General features: G+C 42.5%; 1 protein-coding gene across 1 annotated transcript in view; it reads left to right on the top strand.

Annotated features, from left to right (window-relative positions):
- The window catches only part of KCNU1 (potassium calcium-activated channel subfamily U member 1), a 77,290-nt gene that overhangs the window by 36,016 nt on the left and 18,319 nt on the right, over positions 1 to 22,955 (top strand). Inside the window, 3 exon segments of the mRNA XM_074939899.1 lie at positions 13,168 to 13,273; positions 16,809 to 17,027; positions 17,637 to 17,814. Of these exon segments, the coding sequence (XP_074796000.1) occupies positions 13,168 to 13,273; positions 16,809 to 17,027; positions 17,637 to 17,814 (503 nt within the window).

Below are 22,955 nucleotides of genomic sequence, written 5' to 3'. Positions count from 1 at the left end.
TGCATAGTAAACACATACACACGCGCCATTAGACTGTGCTGACTCGTTAAATATAAATGAAAACACAATTAATTTATAACATGTCTCTTTTCCCCTTACATCCCACAACATAATTTACACACACAAAAAGAGCCCTCACCACCTGCTGAAATATCATTATTAAAATGTGCATGAAAAGTCAATTATGCCAGAGGGAGGTATTCAAGAGAAGTGAGTTTCCATATTCTGGCATTACACCTTGGGGATTAGGTATTTCTTATTTATTTATTTTTCCCTGAGATCTTTGCTGCCGCTTAACAAAAAGGAACACAAATGTTACTAGCAGATGTACTGTAATTCCCTGAAGATGCAGCCAAATACGCAAATACATAATTCCCTTCCCCATCAGGGTTCTCCCTCACCATCAAATCACAAAAGAGGCAATGATGTCCCTTCTAGCCAAGGCATCACTGTACCCTACACAAGGTTTTCGGATGTCTAGATTTAAATGCCACCAGGGATTGGACTTCCACTGCTTCCCAGGGGAGGACATTTTATAATGTTACGGATAGTAGTAGTAGTACTTATTAGGGGCATTATAATAGTGCCTAGAGACTCCTATTGAGATCAGGAGGCACTGTGTACACACACAGTAAGAGACAGTCCCTTTCTAAAAGAGCTCACAGTCTAAAGGGAGAAGACAGCCAAAGTCTCAGACTATGCGACAAAGTTTTGCTGGCATAGCTATGTCATCTGTGAATGGGAAAAAAGCATACCCCTAGCCAACAGAGCAATGCTGACAAAACCGCTGGTGTAAACACAGCTATGTCAACAGAAGAGTGCTTCTGACACCTTAGCTAATGTTGTTCTGGGAGGTGGTGTCGTCATGCTGGGAGAAGAACTTCTTCTGTCTGCTTAAGCTGCGTCTTCACTAGCGGGATCTGCTGGCATAGCTATGCCAGCGAAGGCTCTGTAGTGAAGACAAGCCCAAAGGAAGGGGCGCACAGAGCGGGGAAGTGATGGGCCCAAGCTCACAAAGCGAAGACACACTCTCCTAGATGGAGTTGTCAGGAGCACAACAATTCCGTGCTCCGGTAACTTTCTTCTCTCCTTCTTTGGTTCACGTCCGTATTCTCAGCAATAACAATGGGGCCAAATGAAGTCTTTTCTATTCTTCATTCAGTTTCTATTATCTAATATTGCACACGTGTTTGACCCTGACTCCTTGGAGGGCCAGGCATGCCCTTCTCTAGCGGTTGCCACCACTGACTCCTCTCACTAGGTTCAGCATGCCAGCTGAGGTAAAGTATCAGGGTGTGACACTGCAGTGTACATGCAGCTACTTGGAGCCACTAGTGAGAGCTGAGTGAGTGGCCAGGACCAACTGCAAGCAAACCACCCCCTACAGGTGTGGCTGCCTCCTGTGCAGGGGCACTACCAGGTGAACTCACCCCGGACATCCTTAAAGTCTCTTTCCAGGTTTCAGAATTTGGTTTTTTTCTGCACTGAAATGAAACAAAACCTTGTGAATGTCTTTGCAACAGTGGAATTGAGTGAACACGCCTGAGCGTTTCCATCCTGGGCTGTCTAGTGAAAGGATGACTATCACACTCCATAGCACAGAGGTTAGGTTAGAGCAGTGGCCTGCAATGTGCACAGCCCATGTTTATATCCCTGCTCTGCACCCGAAATGCAGCAAAGCAAGGATTTAAGCATGGGTCTCCCACATCCCAGGCCATTGCCTTGATTACTAAGCAGTAGAATTTGTCTCCCTGGCTTGAGCCCTGGACCAAAACCCTTCCTGACAAATTGAAATGTCATTGAACTAGGGACCCTTTGCACCTCCGTTGGGATTTTAAAAGAGGATCTATGGAAATTTAGGAGCCCTTGTGTTCATGCACAGAAGTGCTCCAAAGTTTTCCATACTGGCTTAATACCATTTGGAGTATGCTCTGCTGCTGCAGCATTAGAAGCGACTTCCTCTAGAACCATTGCAGTACATATAGGGACACAGATGAACTGCATTGATTCACATTGTGTACCAGAGACTGTTCAAAATCTTCAAGAAGCACCTCTTCTGGGAGCTATGGTGAGAACTTTAGGATAGATGCCAAGAGAGCATTGCAGTTGAAATGATTTAGGGACAGTGCTGTTGTGGATGAAGGAATATGCAAAGGGTCTTACACCAATTCATTCTAGTTAGTGTAGATCTACTTAACTGTTCATGCTTAAACCAGTTCAGTTACAAATGGCTCTATTCCCTACTGTAGACAAGAACTTAGAGATCACATGATCCCTTGTTTAGGAAGGTTGCAGGAACTTGGGGACTTTTAAGGCACATAGTTTTAAGCATCCCATAAAAAAAGGTGCTCATATACCACTGAAATAGACTCCAGCTAAGGAGTGAGTGAGAGAGAGAGAGAGAGAAGGTAGAGTAGGTACGAAAAAAAAAATTAGGAATTTTCAAAATATTTTAATAGTGTTTCAGAACTTTTGAAATGTCAAAATCAGCAAACTTTTTCACTGCTTGAAAAGTTTTCACTAGCTCTATATTTATTCGGGAGAGGGTTCTTTGTCAAAAAATGTATTTTCAATTTAAAATTTTATCAAGACCTGAAATTCAGAAAATTTCAAGGAGGTCCAGTTGGAGGGAAATGGGCAGGGTTACTAGACTTCAAACACCCACCAGGCCCAGGTCTTGCATAGATTTTTGGCTGCATGCAAAGCTCTGATTAAAGATTTCTTCTCTCAAACTACACGTACAAAACTCAAATACGCACACATTTTTTCACCCAAAATTGATCACCAAGAAGTGGGTCTTTATATCCAGGAAATTGACTTAACTGGTACCATTTCACAAAAGAAATTCTATAAAGCTGGGCTATAAGTAAAAGACTAAAAACCTGTTAGGATCCTGAGACACTTATGAGTCTTTCCATCAATACATTTCCTTTACTAGACATGGTTTTTCCACATGTTCTTGCCTATAGGCATGACAAATTTAATGGTGTATTTTTTGCTGAGTTGTTGACTCTTGTTTTTCATTCCTGCTTTGTTTCTAGATTGGTACTAAAGAATGTTTGTGCGTAAGATCCCACATTGATGCTTGACTGTGCTGTCTCGGACTCCTTTTTGTCCTGGATGAGAGATCGTTTAGCCAAACAAAGGATTAATAAAAACTGAATTAGATGAAAGGGAAAACCAGGTTAAAGAACAAAATTTTAGTTCCTCTTTAACTGAAACTTATCTAGCATCTGGATAATTGTTCATAAATACCTGCTGAGTTGCAAAGCCTACGTTAGGGCTTGTCAGTTTTTAATAAATCTTAAAGACATAAGATCTTATTCTTTGATGCTACCCATCACATCTCAATCCAAAGGCAAGGCAAAACAAAGCAATAATGCTAAGCACTCCAGCATTCAGCTAATCTGGCAGAATGCATCACGATCTTTATGAATGTGTGTGAGGGGCTGTGCAGGAGCTCGTGAAAAGGTCATTGGTATTTTTGGAGCAATAAATCACATAGGGGAAAGATTTGCATTTTGGCTGTATAACATCCAGGGCCGGATTAGAGAGAGAATACTTTGAAGTAATATTTCTCTGCTGACTTGTTTTATTAGCTTCCTTTAAACATGTTACATTATTGCTTATAGAATTTCATTTACTTGGATTGGCAGCTTGATAAATATGTCTATTGGCGATGATTTGGATTGCTCTGGGCATTAATATTATTAAAACCTGTCACATGGAAATGTCTGAAAGATGACTTACTGTAAAGATTACAGCATGAAATAAATCATACAATGGTATTTGTTACCGTTTATGGCCTCTTGGAGCCGAGTCAATCCCTTTTTATGTTGCATTATTTTTCAAGTTTTTATAGCCTTACATTATATATCGCTGTCAGAAATGAACAGATGGGGTGTCAAACACAAGCCTTCTGAATAATTCTCACCCTCGGGTTATTTGTATGAAGGACAAGTGTAAAACTGTGTTCTCAAGAAAAGGGAGATAGATAGAGGTGGAGAAAGTGTTGTTACAATAAGCAAGATCCTTTTTGTCAGCTTGCACTGTGTGCTTTTGATCCCTACCTGGCATTTGCCCTGAAGGAGCGGGGGTTCTGGGAAAGTTTAGCTGCCTGTGTTTCAGTCAGGGGGAAAACTTAACTTACAAGTTAAACAAGTTTCACTTTCCCTTTGTTTTTCTGTTGATGGAAGTATCAGGGGGTGTTTAAAGCCATAGCACAACCGAAGAGGGTTTGGATAAACAAGAAAAGTTTGGATGCTTCTCCGTGCCCCTTTTGTCTAGGAAAAGTCATCATGAACTGTGAAGTTGAATTTTTTTTGTTTCAAAAATGTCAAAAACTGGACTTTTCAACAATTTTTCTAAACTTTTTTTCCCAAAAAATTTTCTAGTCAAGAAATTAATCAAAACAAACCGTTTCCCACAAACAGTTTCAGTTCTGATGAATCAACATATTCTGATGCAAAAACAGTTTGCCAAAAAATTCCCAGCCAGCTTTAGTACCATTTCAACCCCTGCTGTCTGCTGACTTCCTTGTTTATTCATGGTTTTCACAGTCCAGTACAAATCTCCCTTCCTTGTTTTTAAAGATGCTTATGAACTTATTCCAGCTAACCTCACAGACTTCATCTCTCTCAGCTCCGTTTGCCACTCTCTTCGCTCTGTTTCTTTCTCTCCAGCTTGCCACTGTTGGCGAGAGAGCCTTCTTCTCTGCAACTTCTGCTACTCCCTTCATTTTTCTACCTCTTTTCAAATCTCATGTGAAATCACAGTCTTTCTCTCTCCCCTACGCCTCTTCATTCCCTTCTCTCATGTCCATTATCAAGCTTTCCAAAGGGTTTGGGGCATATGCTTACTTTGCAAAATGAAGTTGCATTGCACTGTGTAATGAGAGTTGTTCCCACCCATATACTGCTCACTCCATTTCACATTGTACAATAGTATTATCGCTTTAAGACTGTGCATGACTGACTGTGTGAGTTCTGAATGCATAAGGATAAGTTTCGTAATTAGCTTTCTCTGTGAACTTGTGCAAACCAATCTATTTCTAATTTGGTCATCTCCTGATTTTTAATGAGGGTGCTGAGAGTGACTGAAGTCTCTGGCAGCATGCACGTTGTATTTTAATTACCTACAGTAATTCTGACAATTACGCAAATGTCATAAATCACATTGTAATGATCCATTAAAAAAAACTATTTAATTACTGCATGGGGATTTGAGTTAAACAGGTATGCAGTGGATTAACAAAGAACTTGAGCTCTTTGGAGTACAAGGCAGCCATATTTTGTTGGTTGAACTGGTGCGCGAGCATGTGAGAAATACTGGTGGAAATCTTTTTGACAGGGCCGAGTCCTGAATTCCTTAATCTGCCTGGGTGGAATTCGCTCTTTGCAGAGGGCTAGCCACAAGGCCTATGCACCACTGAAGAACTCAAAATAGGGCTTAAACAGGACTTAAATGGTGCATAGGCCTTGTGTGAGGTGAATTTCACCTTCTGTGCTCAATCCTCGCTCAACAAAACTCCTCTTTGTTTCACTGAGTCCAAAGACCCATTACTCCACCAGGTACATCTCCCTAAGAGAGTATCAAGTATCAGAGGGGTAGCCATGTTAGTCTGTATCCACAAAAACAACAAGGAGTCTGGTGGCACCTTAAAGACTAACAGATTTATTTGGGCATAAGCTTTTGTGAGAGAGTATGATTGTTTTGCATTGGATTAAATCCACCCCAGTGCAGAAAGCCAGCTCCAGAGCTGCATGCGACTTGTAGAGGACTCAGAGAAGTCTGTCTCACATGCTAGAAATTCAGTTCATCTAAAAATCACATGGTATGTTGCTATGTAACTGGGTACCAGCTTTTACTGGATATTGGTCTTAGTGAAAAATCACTCCTATCATCAAAGATCTTGACTAACCCAAGTTCTGTTTTTTAGATTATTTTGCTATTAATAATGTCATGATAAGTGGCGGGGAAGTAGCTGATGGCACTGAGTCACAAATGATCCCAAATGTTCCCAGTGACTCTTCTCCTGCAAACTTTGACAGGTTGGAAGTGATTAGTACAATATTGCAACACTCAACATGTGTTTACAAGACCGTGATCTGTTCCACGATGGCTTCCAGATGTGTGAGTGTGTGCAATTCCATAATTCAAGAACAGATTCTGTTGCCCTCCACAGATCCCCCATCAGGCTGTTCAGAAACACTGCTGATAATTAAATTAACCTGCTAACTAGCCATGCAAATTCTGATAAGCAGTGACCAAAAAAAAAAAAAAGGGAACTCTTGAGAAGCTCTCAGTAAAATGACAAGGTTGTCACTGGAGATTATTCATCATGACCAGATTTGCTTTTTCCTGTTTGCCAAGTTCAACATTGTTCCTTCATACACATCACGTGCTTTGGGGTTTTAATTAAATAATTAGGGGCCAAATTCTGCCACCCGTGCTCAAGCTGAGTAGTGCCTGACTCTCTAATCAGTCTGACTGTCACCGAGAAAAGCCACTGCTGAAAGTGTGAGTAACAGAATCAGGCCCTACTTTTAAAGTTAGCATCTGCCCCATTCTGATTGACAATGGGCTTGAATCCAGAACTTTGCACTGTAAATATCTGTGTTCATTTTCCATCAGTACAGCTGTGTGTAAAGTTCTCTTGTAGCATAAAACCAGCCAAATGTGGGCTTTTCACCAATTTCCACCATAAGGCAAACCACATCTCTTCTTCAGCAGTGTACCTTGAGAAGTTTGTGCTGTCAGTGAAAGGCATTTTCTCCCACCTCGATGAGAATGGTTAAATTTAAATCAGTGGTACAGTGACATGAAATAAGTTGGAATGCAGGGAGGGTGGGAAGGAACCATGAGCAGGACACCTACAGGGAACAGTAGTTTTGACACAGTGTCATGTCAGGACAATACCCCTTCATTGTGATGTTCTGGCAATCGCAGGTGATGTCACAGCTGGTGAATTGAGTGTGTGTGGGGTGTGTGTGGGGGGGTCAGAACCCAGACTAAACTAGTTAGGGGCTGCCAGAGTCCTGAAGCTGATGCTACTCTGAGTCAGTGGTTTGCAATTTTAAACCATCTCTCAGTTGCAATACGTTATACGTAGGTGTGGGCGGGACTGCATTTTTAATGGCCCTACAGTAACCCTTGGGAACTTCAGCAGAGATCTCAAAATGGACACCACTCATAATGAGCTATTGTTTTCTGGTAAAACAATTCGCGGATACACAAATTCAATCTGCAACCGGGGCGTCTGGCTTTCTTGTGATAATGGTGCTGTTATTAAACACATCAGCGATGGAGTTATGGCACCTGGCTTTTATCTGTGTGCTGCACAATGTGTCCTTGTACATTAAAGTGTTAGCAACCTTTCCGAGGAAGCTAATTAGACTGGAGGGCAGAGAGGGGACATACAGATCAGATGACAGGCTTACTAAAGAAGGTCAAACAGCTTCATAGTGTTTAGAGATGGAAAGGACCCATGAGAGCACCTAGGCCATCTCCCCAACAGTGCAGCATTGTTACCTATTGTACATTTGCACCCATATTTTGTTCACAGAGTAGCTAACTCATGATTTTATCACAAATCTGGGTGCTATTTGGTGTTTTTATTAAAGCCCTGGCTCCTGCAGTCATGTTATTACATGAGACTCCTGGCTTTCATTTAAAACAAAAGTTGCTAACCTTGTGGCTGCAGAGAACTTTATTCTTGTAGCTGAACACAAAGCAGCTGGCACAATGCTGCTGCTGTCTCAGGCTATGTCTATACTACAGCCTATGCTGGCAAAACTTATGTTGCATGCGGGTGTGAATATTCCAGACCCCTGAGCAATATAAATTACACCAGCATAAGTGTTTGTGTGCATAGTTTATGCCGTTTGCGGAGGTGTTTTTTTTATGCCGACGGGAAAGCTCTCTCCCATCGCCATGGAGCGTCTTGACCAGAGCGTCTGGTACAGCTGTGCCGTGCCGCTGCAGCACGATATGTCTCAATGTGGCCTTGCTGTGGTTTAATGGATGATGCATTAGAATGGAAGTCAGAAAATCTGGGTTCTAATCTCAGCCCTTCTATCCACCTAGTGTGTGACAGCAGGCAAATCACTTTCCATCCTTTCTCTGTCTTGTCAGTTCATATTGAAAGCTTTTTGGAGTAGGGACTGTCCCTTACACTGTGCGGGCAAAGCACCTAGTATAATAAGGCCCTGAACTCAGCTGTGGCCTTTAGGTGTTACTGTACTATAAATAAAATTGTTTGTTGCAACTTTAGTGATACCCATGTAACTCCACTCACTTCACTGGGGGTTGCATGTACATTGTTAAGGAACTGTTTGGTTCAGTGGATATAATTACAATCCTTTTTTCTAAAATGCTGGGTTTACGTGTTGCCCGATGTGTTTGTTAACAGTTTGTTGGAATACTATAAATAATGATACTTTGCAATTATGCACAGCTCCTCTGCATGCATCAATTAATTACGCCTCACAGTTCCATGCGAAGTAGGCAAACCACTTTGATCCATTATGATTGAAGTAATGTACATTAATCTGTGATGATGAGTAAGCAGTATTCTCACAATGCAGCCATGGCCATTAACGGGAGACTGTTTAGCAACCTGCCTGGGCACAGGCAATTTTGCTTTGTGTGTGAAGCCCTACTCCTCCTTGAAGTATAAGACTAACATATGTGCAGTGCAATATCTGGGAGTGATTAAAAAAACAATAAAGAGGATTCCCAAATGGGATGTGAACTGAATAGCCTACATTCCATGCCTTAAATCATTCACAAGCCTCAACATGCAGAAGACAATGGAATGATGTCCAGGCTGGTGGGATGCGGACTTTCCAAGCTCCAGCTGTTGAATCAACTTGCCTGCTTCATTTAGGTACCCAGAGATTTCTTCTTTCTGAAATCTTCTGCAATGGCAGCTCAGGTATTTACTGTGTGTGTTGGTTGTTCAGGCATAATCAAGAAATTCTTCCATCCACAGCTAATGGTAGGATGCTTTGCACTCAGTCTTATGTCCTTTTCCTCTCTTCATTACAACACTGGGAGACAGAAGGCAGTATTGTGTCCAAAGGATTTGCAAAGGTTTTCGGCTTGCTGAAGCCAAGGGAATACCAGTAAGCAAAGAACTCAGCAAACACCAAAAAGTCTGAAACCAAGACTCACTTCAAGCACATTCTCCTATGTGAGACTGAAACATCCAAGGTCAGAATGCTGCAGGCTGGGGATTCAAAAAAGATTTCAGAGCTTTGCAAAGACATTGTGAAGGATTTAAAGATAGCTTATCAGCAGGACGTTATTGGCAGCTGAAGATACGATAAAAGGGCTTCCATTCCTGTCTTGGAATGCTATAAACAACTGTTAATCACTTATGCTAGTTCAAAATTCTCAGGTGATGTTTGAAACATAATGGATCTATCTATCTGTCTTCTAGCATACCTCAGAGCTGAGGTACTGATCCAGTGTTCACTAAGACGTGACTGATGGGTTTCTGTTACAGTTCTGACTATGAGTTGATATGGGAAAAGAACAAACTTCACCATTAAACTGTGGTTATCTGTCTACCTATCATTTCAACTCTAGAGCACCTGTGATGGCTGCCATCCTGGCTGACACACAGGGGATTAAACTGGGGACCTCTAGAGCTGAAAGCACAAGCCTTTCTATGGCTTGGTTAAACAGCCAAGCATTGTCAGGTGAGGCTATAAAAGATTCATATCTTGGGTGGATCAGGCACAGAGTGGGACCTGGAAACACACCCACACCCCCCACATCCCTACGCACCAATCCACAAGTGGGATATGCCCCTATCTCCAGATTTTCAAACATTTAGCCCTCACAATTGTGGCCAGATTTTCAAAGAGCTCAGCTCCCATTCAGACATCTAAATAAGGCCCAGTTTTTCCAAAGCACTTGCCATGCAGCCGCTCTTATTCTGACACCGAAAGCCACATTTTCAAAAAAGCCCAGCGCCCAACATGCTCAGCCCTTTTGAGAAATTTGGTCCCAACAGCAAGTGACAAGCTCTTGAAAAGCTGGCCCTGAACTCTTTTGATAATCTGGCCCTAAGCATCTATATACCAGTAAGACGTTTTTCCCCACTTTCAAATTCCTAAGATCTCGGTGTAGGCTGATTTATTCCTCTCCCAAGGAAAGCAGATTTCTGCAAGGATCATGTCATTTGCAGAACATATGGCAGAAGGGAACCTTAGTTAAAGAATGGTGAGCTAAATCACAATCCCCTTTGCTTTGGCAAGGACATCGGGTGGATGCCTTTATGATTAAGTGGGTTTCTTGCAGTCTTTTTTTTTTTTTCCCATCTCGGAGTTCCAACAGGTGTTTCCTCCAAGGCATATATGTTTCCTATAATATTGGAATGAAGGGAGATGTCACCCATGACGGCTTGTGTATATAGATGATGGTTTTATTATGATAGAAAACGTGTGCACTGATTGATTGGTAGAGCTGAGTAGAGTAAAAAGGACTTGTGAGAAGACTGTCTCCAACTTGCCAAAATACCATTTAATCACTGGCTGGGACATTCATTATCTGGGCGGCAGGGAAGAGGCCTTGTATACTGGGGAGGAGCCGTAGGGCTAATGGACAAAACTGTCTCTATTTGGCATCGGACTGTACGGATACACTGGAGAGGTTTAATGGGAGGCAGGTTTATTTATTCCCCCAGATATATCAATTACTGTAGACAGTTCTATTTAGAGAACAAGTTTAGACTTTCTCACTGTCTCATAACACTAGAACAAAGGGAGAACAAATAAAATTGGAAAGTGAAAAATTCAAAACTGATAAAAGGAATTTTTTTCATGCAACCTGTAATTAGACAGTGGAACTCACTGCCACAGGATGTCATTAAGGCCAAGAATTTTGCAAGACTCAAAGAGGGACTAGACATTTACATGGTAGCAATAATATCTAGAGTTTTAATAGTTAATACTAATTAAATTTGGAAGAGATATAAGACCTTATGGTTCAGTGTTTAAGCCAGTCTCTAAAGTGAGACCATCATTGAGGGCAGATTATCCCATATCTGCCACAGGTGAGGGTTCTTGCACTTTCCTCTGAAACATCTGGTGCTGGTCCCTGCTGGACTGTGCTAGCTAAGGGAGAACAGGGTTAGGAAGGCATTGCAGTTCTGCAATGGAGCCAGCTTTCTGACTTCTGATTAAAATTAAACCCAGCACATGTTCTAATGTCTTGAACATGTCACAGAGAAGGTTCGCGGGCTGCTTGCCAAGCTGCAATCATTACAGTTTTGCTCAGTGCCATTAATGGACCCTCTGTGGCTTTTATATTTTGTGTTGGGCTCGTGATGGGTGAATGTTTATAAAACCTGGAAACATGTTAATTTAAGAAGAACAAGGCAACCCATTCTAACGAGGACACCCTGGGGCTTCATTATTACTTCCTTAGACTATGGTTGGTGAGCTAGCAGCAGCCAGCTGGAACTTCCAGCCTGGTCTTTGATGAGGTCTCCTGTGGAAAGAAACAGCCTCAGAAAGGCCCTCAGAAAGGAATGTCACCCTTTCCCTTCACACCTCCCTCGTGCCCCTGCAACATCCTCCCATTCAGTGAACCTGGCCTTGCTCATTCTGTTTGTGCCAGGTGAGAGATTACTGAGGTGTGGTCTACACCAGCAGGGTATGTCGGTATAACTGCATTGCTCACCATGAATGATGTAGTGATACCAACCTAATTCCTTGTGTAGGCTGCGCTATATCAATGGGGAGGTGGGAATTCTCCTGTCGACATAGCTACCGCTTCTTGGGGAGGTGGAGTATCTACGCCAGTAGGAGAAGCCCTTCCATCGGCATCGGTAGCGTCTTCACTGAAGCACTACAGCAACACTGCTGCATTTTAAGATTAGACAAGCCCTAAGACACGTAAAATATGAAGGGCTAGTACCTTGGCTGGTGCAGGCTCATGTAGTTCTATGGAAGCAGTGGAGCTATGCCAGTTTACGACAGCAGAAGATCTAATCCCCTGGGTGGGTTTTTTTAATTCCCCCATTATTGTGGTCATTACAGTCATAGGGTGATCAAGTCGATTTTGTACCTGACTTGGTAAATGTTCTTGACAATTGTTCAAGGTTGATTTTACCCCAACTTCAGAACGGGAGAAAATCGTTCTGAGTGAATTATTTATTCAACACATTTCACCTCTTTTTTCTGTTCAAGAGTTGGCTGAGATCAGATAGTGATTTTCTCATAGTTATCCGCCATTCAAAAGTATTCTCTGAACAATTCTTGAGGTCACGAACAGTAACATCACAACAATTTGGCATTCAGAATTTAACCTGATTGGATATGTAAGGCACATGGTGTTCTTTCGGCTCCCTGATTAGATGAATATAACACTTTGAAGCACAACTACATATTTGAAATTTACTTTCTGTCAATACTCTGCAACATCGTCCTGATCCTAAACTCATCGAGTCAATGGAAAGGTTCCTGCTGATTTCATTGGGTTTGGGGGCTAGACAGGGGTTGCATAAAAATCGCTCTTTCCACGAACATCCCTGCTGATGAACTCGGTGGTTGGAGTATTCAGGGGAAGCAAGCATGAAACAGCCACTAGAACCATCCATATAATAATTCAAAGAAATATTTGATGAATGTGTTTTCCCTGCATTTGCTTGGCTCTACACGGCACATTAACAAGATGACAGGTTTCAGAGTAGCAGCCGTGTTAGTCTGTATTCACAGAAAGAAAAGGAGGACTTGTGGCACCTTAGAGACGAACAAATTTATTTGAGCATAAGCTTTTGTGAGATACATGCATGCATCCGATGAAGTGAGCTGTAGCTCACGAAAGCTTATGCTCTAATAAATTTGTTCGTCTCTAAGGTGCCACAAGTCCTCCTTTTCTTTTTGCACATTAACAAGAGAATTCAACTAAATAATCCCCTTTAGTGTTTTCTTTAAATTGCTGCACCATCACTGCAACTATGTACCAGCCAGGACAAGACAGATCTCTTGTATGTAATGTACAGCTCCATACAACCGATCTGCCTTGCTGCATGGGACAGACTAGCCACGAGTCAGACAAAGATGGGTTCTTGCGAACCGGTACAAAGGTCATTTCCATGTGGCTAAACTGTCACCATGGCTGCGACGTAGCTGATCAGTTGCTCTATCTCTTTAGGGTTGCGGCTGCCGTGGCAGAAGAGGAGAACCAGGCTCTGCTGGATTCCACAGGGATGTTCCACTGGTGCAAGGCTGTCCCGCTGGAACAGGCTCTCCTGGTAGGTGTGGTGTAATCAGCCAGGCTGTATGGAACTCTTATGACTGCTTCTGGGGATGCCTCTCTAAGTATCTAAGGGCTCTGCTGTCTGCAGAGGTTGGCACCCACTGTGTACTCAGTGCCGAGGACACACTCACCCCTGCGCGGTTCACTCACTCACTTGACTTGTGTTCTTTCTTCTTCTCTTAGGGATACACTGTGACACTGATCTATGCTATGAGACCCTGAGGGAAGCTCAGAGAGGGGTTGAGCCTCAGGGACAGGTGGGAATGGGAGTGTCTAGAAGCAGTAGCATCCTTGAGGGTGGATCCATCTGCTCCTGCTGGTTATTATTATTAGTATGACAGTAGCACCTAGAGGCTCCAATCAAGACAAAGACCCCATCATGTTAGGCACTGTAAATGCACACATTAGGAGACTGTCCCTCTCCCAAAGAACATATACTCTACATGCAGAAGACTGGCATAGGACTGTTATCCCCACTTTAAAGATGGGTATCTGAGGCTGAGAGAGGCTAAGTGACTTGCCCAAGGTCATACAAGGTGTCTGTGGCTGAGCTGGGAATTGAACCCCAACCTTACTAGGGCTATATGGGGTGCACAGAGAGGGGGCTCTTTTTAATATATCTCTAATATAATACATAATACCTCCCCAGCAAGGCCTTTCCTATGCAGCAAGACTTGGGGGTGGGGAAGCAGCTGGTTCACTAGAGGGTCCTGGCAAGTAGGCAAAGAGGAAACAGATTTAAAAAAAAAAATTTTTTTAAATGATTTAATTGCAAATTTCAAGACTTTCTGTGTTCTGATTTTACCAGTCTGGGAATCTTTAAACTCTTTTTTTTTTTTTTTTTCCCCTTTTAGCTCATTTATTTACTATAAGTGTTAATCTTTTAAAAGAACAAAATTCCATTTAGAAATGGCAGGTGGTGCTCTGAGCTGCCAGGATTCTGAGAGGAGGCAACCAAATCTTGCAGTGAGGGGAACAAAGACTTCATCAGAAGTACAGAATGTTCAATCTGTTCCGCCAGCTGGGAGGCTTGCAGCAGGTTGGAATTCATGCTGCTTGAAATGCAGCATCCTCCTTCTGAGCATGTAAAAGGATCCTAGAAGCCATCAACATCCAAAGTAGAAAGGGATAAATATCCGAAAGGCCTGGAGGCTCAGCTCAGATAACCCAACGGTAGCATTTTCAAAAGCACCTAAGTCACATTTTCAAATCCTTAGCGTATGTCTACACTTGGGGCTGGGGATTGTTAGCTTGAGAAATCGCATCAGCGCTAGGTCTGATCAAGCCTGTGTGCTAAAAATAGAGTGTAGCCACAGCAGTGCAAGCAGCCTGAAGTGCTAGCCAACCCAGCTACGTACCTAGCATCTCAGATGGACATGTACTGGGGTGGTGAGCCGCTCCCATTACTCATGCTAGGCTATTTTTAGTGCACAAGCACTATCAGAGCTAGCACCGGTGTGATTCTTCAAGCTGGGAATTACACCTCAAGCTTGTAGACTTGTTTCTCCAAAATAACATGTCTGTCCCTGTTGCTCGCTTATTATATCAAACTTTCTCCTGTTGATCTAGCAACTGCATATTTCCTTCTGTAGATTCCAGCAGTCATCGTTTTTCCAGTTGTTCCTATAAAATACACTATATAATAGATTGCATTTTTTAATTGTTTAGCTCCATTCAACAAACTAATCATTGGACTTAAGGCATGTTGCATTAAATACAGCTGAAGGTTTCATTATTCAATATAAACTAAACCGATTAGTTAGAGACAATCATTTAATTTAGTTATGATTGTAATCTCTCATCAGGAAAGTTTCCTCTGCCATAATGCTTTTGTTTCTCTGGAAAGAAAAGTGGCTGGGGAAAGAATGTTACGAGGACTTACTAATTTGACACCTCATTGCCTAAGGTGGATACACATCATGTACATTGACAGCTCTCAACTGGTTAATGTGGACACATACCATGTACCAATCAAGTAAGGCTTCCTCAGTTAGATCTCATTATTTGGAACCTCATCATGCAGAGAGGATGACACAAACAATGGCATAGTGTGTCACAAGGAAACATGACATCACAGGACCAGAAATGCAAAACCCAAATATACATCTGGTCAAAAAATAAGGAAACAAATTCCCTAACATGATTGCTCTGCCTCTCCCCTGATCTCTGTGGTTTAAATGAGATGGCACGCTCCTTGAGACAAGGACTAACCATGTCTTCCTGTGCATTTGTACTTTGCCTTGCACAATGGGGCCCCAACCCTGAAATTAACAACAAATACATAACTGGATAAATACGATCCTATGTAAATAACAAATTGGCCAAAGTTGTTGTTATTATTAATCATATTTACTGCAGTAGTGCCTAAGGACCAAGCAAGAAGGGGGCTCATGGACAAACACAGGGTAGCGGACACAGCATGGGGAACATGGTATAAAACACAAGCAGAGAGAACAGTGTGCAGGCAGCAGGGGTCATGTTAGTGCTACAATTTAATTTATGTATATATTTATTTGGGGGGGGGCAGGTTTGGTTGGGAGGAGATCGGATAAATGGACAGACAAGAAAGGGAGTGAGGAAATTGAAGGGAAGGCGTATGAGGGGGACACAGATGAGAGGGGCCGCAAAGATGAGGTGAAGAGACTGTGAGGGAGAGGAACGAAGAGGGTTTTAAATTGTCTATGTGCACCACTGCTCTCTACTGGAAGGACTAAGAACTGCTCCACTGTGTGTTGTAGGACCTATACTGCTAATAGCTTGCTCCAAGCGATACTGCTCTGTGCTTCTGGAGCAAGATGATTGGAGTTCTAATCCCACCATTGCAGTGAAGTTCTGATTAGCCATGATACGGAACACACTAAAAACCTTAGCACAGTAGGAGCAGCCAGTGCAGAAAGGGTGGGGAGCATCCCTTTAAAATCCCTGACTCTGGCTGAGCACAGCAGAGGAAGGGGTTCTAATCTGGTGTCTGGGTAAAATTCTTCTGTTTGCAGCAATCAGCTTGTGTTTTCTGAAGGGAAGTTGCAAGCTTCATGGAATTTACTGCTCATATGTACTGAGGCGAGCACACTTCACAACAATGTGTGTGTAGGGGGAAAAGATTTTGACCACAACTTCAAGGGGAACTTCTAACCCTTAGTGAAAAAGTGCCTTGTATCAGTAATGTCCATGCAGAGCTAACAGTACCTTACTTTTTAAAGGCTCACCTGAAAGACTCATAAACACAACACTGCCTGATATTTATTTTACTGTTTTAGAAGACTGTAGGGCTCAGCAGATACTGTTGGGATTTGAACATGTAGTTCTCCTCACCATTGTAAGCTATCTTCTCTGCTATGTTGTATTCCTGCTACCGAAACTTTAGGGGAGTGAGTTTGGAGTAAAAGAACTTATGAGGAATTGTTTCATTTTATACAACGTCTGATTCTATGGCAGGAGTGTTATCCAGTAAGGAAATGGCCCAAGTCTTCCTGACGTTGAGGAAAAATGTAAAAAACTAGCAGCTTGGGGTCTGTTCTGTTTTAATTTAGAAGCAGCAGAGACAAACTACTTCACCTCTGCATGATCATATCGTCGTTTGTGTCTTTGGAGATGCTAATTCAACATTGATTGGGCTGCGGAACTTTGTGATGCCTTTAAGAGCCAGTAACTTCACTTACCAGGAGCTGAAAGACATTGTCTTTCTCGGGTCTCTGGAATATATGAAAAGAGAGTGGAAATTTATCCAGAATTTCCCAAAGCTGCTATTATTCCCGGTAAGAATTTCTCTCTTCAGTCTCTCTCTCTCTCTCTCTCTCTCTCTCTCTCTCTCTCTCTCTCTCTCTCTCACACACACACACACACACCATTTTTAGACAGTTTTAAAGTTCAATATGTTTTTAGTAACCATGTACAACACTCCAAATTTGACACTTTTCCCTTATGATGGGAGTTTGCTTCTTTTGTCTTCCACTGGATTTTCCTTCTGCAATTCTGTATTCTCATCAGAGATGGACAAATCTGTTCAGATCCAACAAGAACTTAATTGATCCTCTGCCCCAAACTTGAACCTGAACCCAAAACTTTCTTGACAAATTTTCACTTCTCCAAAGTTTGTTTTCTTTTATGGGTGCTTCTTCACTCTCTGGTTTCCTACAGAAGCACAGAAAACCTGCTCCCCACAAGAAGTGGGAAAGTATCCAAAATTTGACAAGAGAAGTTCAAAGTTTTTGCAGTTTCTACTTCTGTTTCTGGACCTTTGCTGGTGAGAGGAACATTGGAGAAGTTTCTGAAATTTGTTTGCTTATCTGAACCAAACCTATGACCCTTTAATGTTCACCCTTCTCTGAGTCTCATACTCCAACTGTCTGTCCTTTTTTTACCAGGGCAGCGCCCTCTCCCGTGCAGACCTGAGGGCAGTTAACATAAGGTACTGCACCATGTGTACCATCCTGTCTTCTCACGTGAGGGCTTCCACCAATCCAACTCTGGTGGACACAGAAAACATCTTAGCCACTCTTAACATCCGGTCTATGCAGTTTAAGAGCAGCTCAACTGCTGGAGGTAAGAACTTCTCAGTTATGTAGATGAGCATTTTGATGTGATGAGGCAGGGGAAAATAGAATAATCTCTGTAGCCTTTCTCAAGCAGCAGCATTAGAAGAGGAATATTTCAGTTTACTTCTGCATAAACCTTGGCAGAGGACAAATTGAAACTAATCTTTCATTGAGAGTGGTCACGACTTTGCACTAACACCATCCACGATGGTAACATGCACTTTGGTCGGCAATTTTGAGGTTCTTCAAGGCCCCACCAGTGATGGATTGTAGGTTGGGACTCTTGCCACAAGCCCTGTCCTGCTTTGTCCAACATGAAGAAGTAAAAAATGCAGCCACTGCCCTCTCTCTGGCTTAGTACTGGTGTCAGATTTGGTAGGAATTAGGGGACACAGGGTGGCAGTTCCCACTCTCTTGCAGCTTTGAGGTGAGGGGCACCAAGTAAGAGCAACTCCTTGGCAAGGGTCAGGGAGAATAGGAAGCCAGCTACTCTCACCAATGGGCAGCATGTATTGCGAAATATACCCACTACCACTGCCAGGAACAACCATAGGGGCCCCACAGTCCATCCTTTGGTTGCTAGGAAACCCCTGGCATAAAATAATTGTAAAAAAAATTAAAAACAGAGAAAGCTTAAGTAATGAGGTGAGTCAGGGAGTGGGGAAGGAAACTTTTTTCTGCTTGACAAACAGGTGTTTAATGGAAAGGAAAACCAGTAGGTCTCTGGGACTTATTCTCCATGTGCTCAGAGAGCTACCCAGTGTGCTATAGCAAAACATGACTGAGTCAAATTGAAAAATTTGATGAGGAATCATCTGTGTCCTTTCTTTCTCTCCACCACCCCTTTAGACCACTGGGCATTGCCCCCTCATTTACCACTGCTCTGGTCACTGGGTATCCCTCCGAAAGATAAATACATCAATGACTCTTCCAAATTCAGAGCAATACTTTGGGTTTCCACCTTCTGAGGATGGGGAAGGGGTGGGGGTGCATCCATGCTTACTTCTGAAGCTCCAGTTTTGTTTGCAAAAGCCCATGTGAATGGAGCTAATGGGCAGTGGTAGATGGCAGATGAATTGCACACTCCCTAACCTTCAACACAGGTAAGAGATTTGTATGTTTCCCCATGGGGGCTTGGGGTGGGGTGGGGGGCTGCTGTTTTAATCTAAACAGCATTTGTAGCACAGAACTGCCATGGAAGCAAAACAACTCCAGTCCAGCAGAATATTTATTGCATCTCTCTTCCTCCCTTCATTTGGCAAAGGAGCCAAGATTTGTCCTCCTCTTGGGAAAGGAGAAGTATTAATTAACTGAAAACAGGCTGAGAAATATATGGCTCTCCTAAGTGTTTTCCCCATACTTTATTATCATTCACAAGGCTTTTAAAACAATGGCTGTGCCAAAGGAAAGATTAGAGTAAGGCAGAGACACGTTTTTAAATAATAAATTGACAAAACAATATGAATATAGGATTAGAAAAGAAGAAAAAGTGACTAATAAGGGATGTTTGAGTAAGAGGTACATGTAGCTGAAACAGATTAATTAGTTAAGAAGCGATCTGTACATAAAGATATAAAGTTAGATCTATAGTTATAGATCTATATATTGATCACATAGATAGATACAGATACCGTGTGTGTGTATATGTATATATATATATATATGTCTAAATCTCTCTATCCATAGTAGACAGATATAGCTACTGTACATACATATGGAGATAGATAGATAGATCTATCTACAGGAATAAAAAGACATTTCTTTCTATCAATCACTGGCTGTCTTCTCTTCAGCATTTTTGCCTTTATCACCAGAACTTGTGATAAGCAGAATCCAAACCCCTTAGCTGCAATAACAATAATAGAGAAAAATAGAAAAACAACCCTTCCCACCCCATCTGGGTAGTTTCCTCAAGTACATTTTTATCCACTTCTCTTGGAAATACTTCTATAGCTTTATCCATCAGAAGATTTCAGAGCCCTTTACAAACTTTAATTAACCCCAACAAGCTCCCAGGCTTTTCCCCAGGGTATTATCAATGTTTTACAGTTCTTTAAACTGAGGCACAAAGAAGTTAGGCAACATGGCCCAGGTCCTCAAGGGTATTCAGGCATTGTGGGCCAAATACCTTTGTTGATCTGAGCCCATACCAATGGTCGCACATCCTGTCAGCAACAAGGCAGGAATAGATCTCAGATCCTCAGTCCTGGGGTTTAACTACAAGACTATCCTTCTTCACACCATGTAGCTTTCCAACAATTCTGTTGGGAGATGGACAGATGACAAGACAATTTGTTCCACGGAAGCAGAGCATGTGGAATAAGATGCCTCTGATTTCCTCATTCATTAAAATGACCAAGAGGGATGGGGAAAAAAATCTTATATCATGGATAATGGAAAAGCTTGGCCAATGCTCGGCCCCAGAATAGGAGAAGCAGGGACACTGACAAGCATATAAGGAATCAGATTACTTCTCTGGAGAAGGAAAAAAAGGCTAGTAGTTAGAGCATAAGAGTGAGAGCCAGGACCCCCAGATTATGTTTCAGGGAGGGAGTCTAGTGTACTGGTTAGAGATGGCACGATTAAAAATCAGGGCTCCTGGGTTCTCTTCCTGACTCATGGATAGAGTGTGGGCTAGTGGTTAGGGCAGGGAACTGAGCGTCAGAGCTCCTGGGTTCTATTTATGGGTTTGGGAAGGAGTGGTATCTAGTGGTTAGAGTAAGAATCCTGGCATCAAGTCTATTCTCATCCTTACCACTGACTTGCTGTGTGTCCTTGGGCAACTACCTAGTCGTTCTGCACCCCAATTGTACACCTGTGTAATAATAGTTATAGGATTGTTGTGAAGCCAAATTAATTAAAGTTTGCAACATGCGTTGAGATCTTTGGCTGAGAGGCAATGTGGAAATGCAAATTATTCTTGTTTTTATTACTCACTACTGTGATCAGTTCTTGTTAAAAGAATTATTTCAATAAATGGAAAGAGATTCTGTCACCACTGACTCGAGCAGCTTTGACATCTTCTGACAAAAGACAGAGTTCCCCAACATGATCCCTTTCTATTTAGTCTAGGTTTTTCACTCAGGTATTTATAAGGTGCCTCTCTCCTAACTCACTTTTTAGTGAGTTCTGGAACCCTAAAGTAACTACAATCCCAATTTCATAAATCCTTGGCTACTCAGTTAAGGCCATTTCTCAGATTTACACTGTTTTCTGGGGACAGAAAAGTAGTATTCACTTAAAGGACATTATCATCAATAAATAAAACCCCTTTTTCCTGAGCCAGCCATTAAATCTGTTTAGTGATTCACCTTCTGAGTATAAATTAGCTCTTTCCTCTTTCTAGGTTCATTAGATGTGTTGTTAAAATAGCCAACCCACTTTCTGCTTTGCTGCTGTAATTATTTTTAATTATAGGCCCAGATCCTGCAGCTGGGTCCACCTATAGGAAGTCTCTGCTGATCCAACAAAAGATTGAGGCCATATTTTACACTCCTATGGGGCTTTTCATATGAAGATCTCAAAACCGTCTTATAGACATTCACCCCCTAGGAAGAAGTAAACTATTATTACACCCCATTTGCGAATGGCTAAATCAAGTCACAGAGAGGTTATATGGTTAGCCAGCAGGTTATGAACTAAGGTGGGGAGAAGTTGGAATAGTACCCAGGTGTCCCAGCTCCCACTGCTATAACCACTAGATTCACTTTTTCCTCGTAATTATTTTGTATTAGTCCACCTCTAAACACCACTTCTAGAAACCAAAATCGTGGTCAGTAAAAGCATCAGTGGTTAAAGGCAGGAGACACCATAAAAATATGTTACTTTTTTTGAATCACTATTTCTTTTTAATAACCTCACATATAAAAACAAAAATTCCCAGCCTTGCTAGATCAGATAGTCCTGTACTCGAAAGCTGCCTTTAGGCTGTCGGAAGGGTCTAAGGGCCCGAATTTTCAAGGGGTCTAAGGCCCAGAAAGGTGCCTACTAGGACTTTAAACACCTGCTAAGCAGGTTAGGTGTCCAACTCCCATTGATTTCAGTGGAAGTAGGGGTGCAATGCATGAGTAGCTAAGGTACCTACGAGTTAGGTATCTAAATCCCCAGGTGTGGCACCAAATCTCCTGCTTGGCTGCCACCTAACTTTGTAGGCACCTAAATTCACTCAGGGTGCCTAGCTTTCCTCTGTAAAAATTCCCTAAGTGCCTAAGCTTTAGACCCTGGAACGCACTCACTGCTGCTCTATTCTCTGGGACGTGCCACCTATCTCCCACCCAAGCCTCGGAGTGACTCCAGAACTGGGAGAAGATAGGCATTCAGCTGCCTAAGTCATGTGCAGAGCACAATCCGGTAGGCTGCCTCGGAGCAAATCTACAGGATTGGGTCCCATTCAAAAGCCAGCTGGAGGAGGAGGTAGTGGTACCCACTTTATAACTTTTAACTCATGTGTGAGACCCAGGTTTAATTCCCCCGTCTGTCAGCAGGGAGAAAGGATTTGAATACAGCATGTCCCACCACACAGGAGCTGGGTCTAATCACTGAGCTATGGGATATTCTGATGTGGGGCTCCTTCAATGTCTTCTGCTGAAGCTGTTCCATTGTGGATAAATAACAAGTGATTGGAGTAGGGGGATGGGTCCTCTCCCACCTTCCAGGTGGATCCCTAACCACTATACTATAGGCTGGTCTGTGGGAGGAGCGGGGCTTGGCACACACCCACTCCCATCAGCTAGCTTGGGGGGCTCCCTGCCTCGCATGCTGGCTTTTGTGGATCACATTCTGAGGCACCTCTCTTTCCCTGTGCATTGTTAGTAGGGACTCTAGATGCCTAATTTGGCTTTATGGATCACAGTGTTGTTCCTGTGATTTTCTAGGCACTTAAAAGTTAAGTGTTATGACATTCAGCACTGCAATGCCTAAGTCCCTTCGTGGATCCTACCCTACATGGCTAACTTGCTTAGCCACTTTTGAATTTCCCAGTAGGTGCCTATTTGCATATTTAGATACCTAAATACCTTTGACAATCTGGCCTCAAGTGCAAATTAGGGTTGATCTTTCCTTTCTCTACTAGCATTATTACAGCAGGGCCACTGTGTGTGGTGCTGAAATAGGGTCACTACTCAGGTGGCATTAACTGAGGGGAATACT

Source organism: Natator depressus, chromosome 26, assembly GCF_965152275.1.
Source record: "Natator depressus isolate rNatDep1 chromosome 26, rNatDep2.hap1, whole genome shotgun sequence".
Taxonomy (NCBI): Eukaryota; Metazoa; Chordata; order Testudines; family Cheloniidae; genus Natator; species Natator depressus.
Note: the sequence above shows the minus strand (reverse complement) of the source record. Positions and strands in the feature narration are given on the sequence as shown.